The 1,139-nt window shown below is 64.5% G+C and overlaps 1 protein-coding gene across 1 annotated transcript in view; it reads right to left on the minus strand.

Annotated features, from left to right (window-relative positions):
* ECEL1 (endothelin converting enzyme-like 1) overlaps window positions 1-1,076 on the minus strand; it is an 8,368-nt gene extending 7,292 nt beyond the window's left edge. The window contains exon 1 of the mRNA XM_006760660.2: window positions 5-1,076. Coding sequence (XP_006760723.1) covers window positions 5-181 — 177 coding nt within the window. The 5' untranslated portion in view covers window positions 182-1,076. The remainder of the gene's footprint in view (window positions 1-4) is intronic.
* Between the last annotated feature and the right edge of the window lie 63 nt (window positions 1,077-1,139).

The following is a 1,139-nucleotide window of genomic DNA, read 5'->3' on the forward strand; positions in this document are numbered from 1 at the left end:
ACACCTCGCGCCGGTTCCAGCGTGGCAGCCCAGCCCGGGTCCCGGTGGCGCTGCGCCCAGCGCCCAGCGGGAAGCCAGGGGGCAGCGAGGTCCTGCGCGCACCCCCCGTGCCGCACCGGCTCACATACTTGACCTCCTGGAACTCGTCGTAGTGCGCAGTCATTGAAAATGGGGCCTCCATGGCGCTGCCGGCGCCACCCTACAGCCCTTGGCGATCTCCGCTACAGGATGCACCCGGCCGCCGGCCTTCTGTCTGGCCTCCGCATGGCCCCCCAGGCCGCAGCTACAGGAAGGGTAGATGCAGGCTTAGAGAGGCACTGGGGCCCGACGGAGGGGGTGCAGGCCTGGGTCCCGAAGCTGGAGGGCATCCGCCTCCCCAACAGCAAGCAGCCCTGGCGCCTGGCCTCCCTGCGCCAAAAGCAGAATGAGGGAAGGGGAAGGCCAGAGTGGCCACCACTTCCCACCGATGCATCCTTTGACCTGTCTCCTCTATCCCTGAACACCTATGCCCGCCGCAACTTTAGGAGGCCCCAGGTGGAAAGCTGGGAGCACCAGGCACGGGGCCTCGCACGTAGTAGGCCTTCAATGAAAGACTCTTTCTCTTGCCTTAGCCTTTCTTGTCCAAGACCTGCTATGGCCAAGGCCGGTGAGGGAGGGGGAAAGCGGAAACTGGAGAAAGGAGGTGCGGTCCGGAGAGCGTCTATGCGGACACTGAAGCCGCCTTCAGCTCCCCTAAATTAGACGTTCGAGAAAGAGGTTGAAAAAACAAACGGCCCTCGCGATGTCAACAGGGCGACCCCCAGCCCCGTCTCCTTCAATAGCTAGAATGCCCCTTTCTCTAGCGTCGCCTGCCGTTGGCGCAGAAAGAGTCGGAACCCCCGACGGCCCGAACCTGGACCCAGTATAGTCTCCAGCTCCCCGTCCTGCCTGGGCTACTCCCGGCTTCAACAGGTTCTCCTTGGAACCCAAACTTGGGCGAAGTTTCACCCCTAGCGTGGAGGGAGCCGGCTCCGCGCGCCCCGAGATCTGGACGCTGAGCCCACCGCACCGCGCCGCACAGTCCGCGGAGCCAGAGAGCAGAGCCCGGAGTCGCAGCCGCAGCCGGAGAGAGAGCTGCGAGGACGCAGACAAAGCCTAGA

Source organism: Myotis davidii, unplaced genomic scaffold (genome assembly GCF_000327345.1).
Source record: "Myotis davidii unplaced genomic scaffold, ASM32734v1 scaffold370, whole genome shotgun sequence".
Lineage (NCBI taxonomy): Eukaryota > Metazoa > Chordata > Mammalia > Chiroptera > Vespertilionidae > Myotis > Myotis davidii.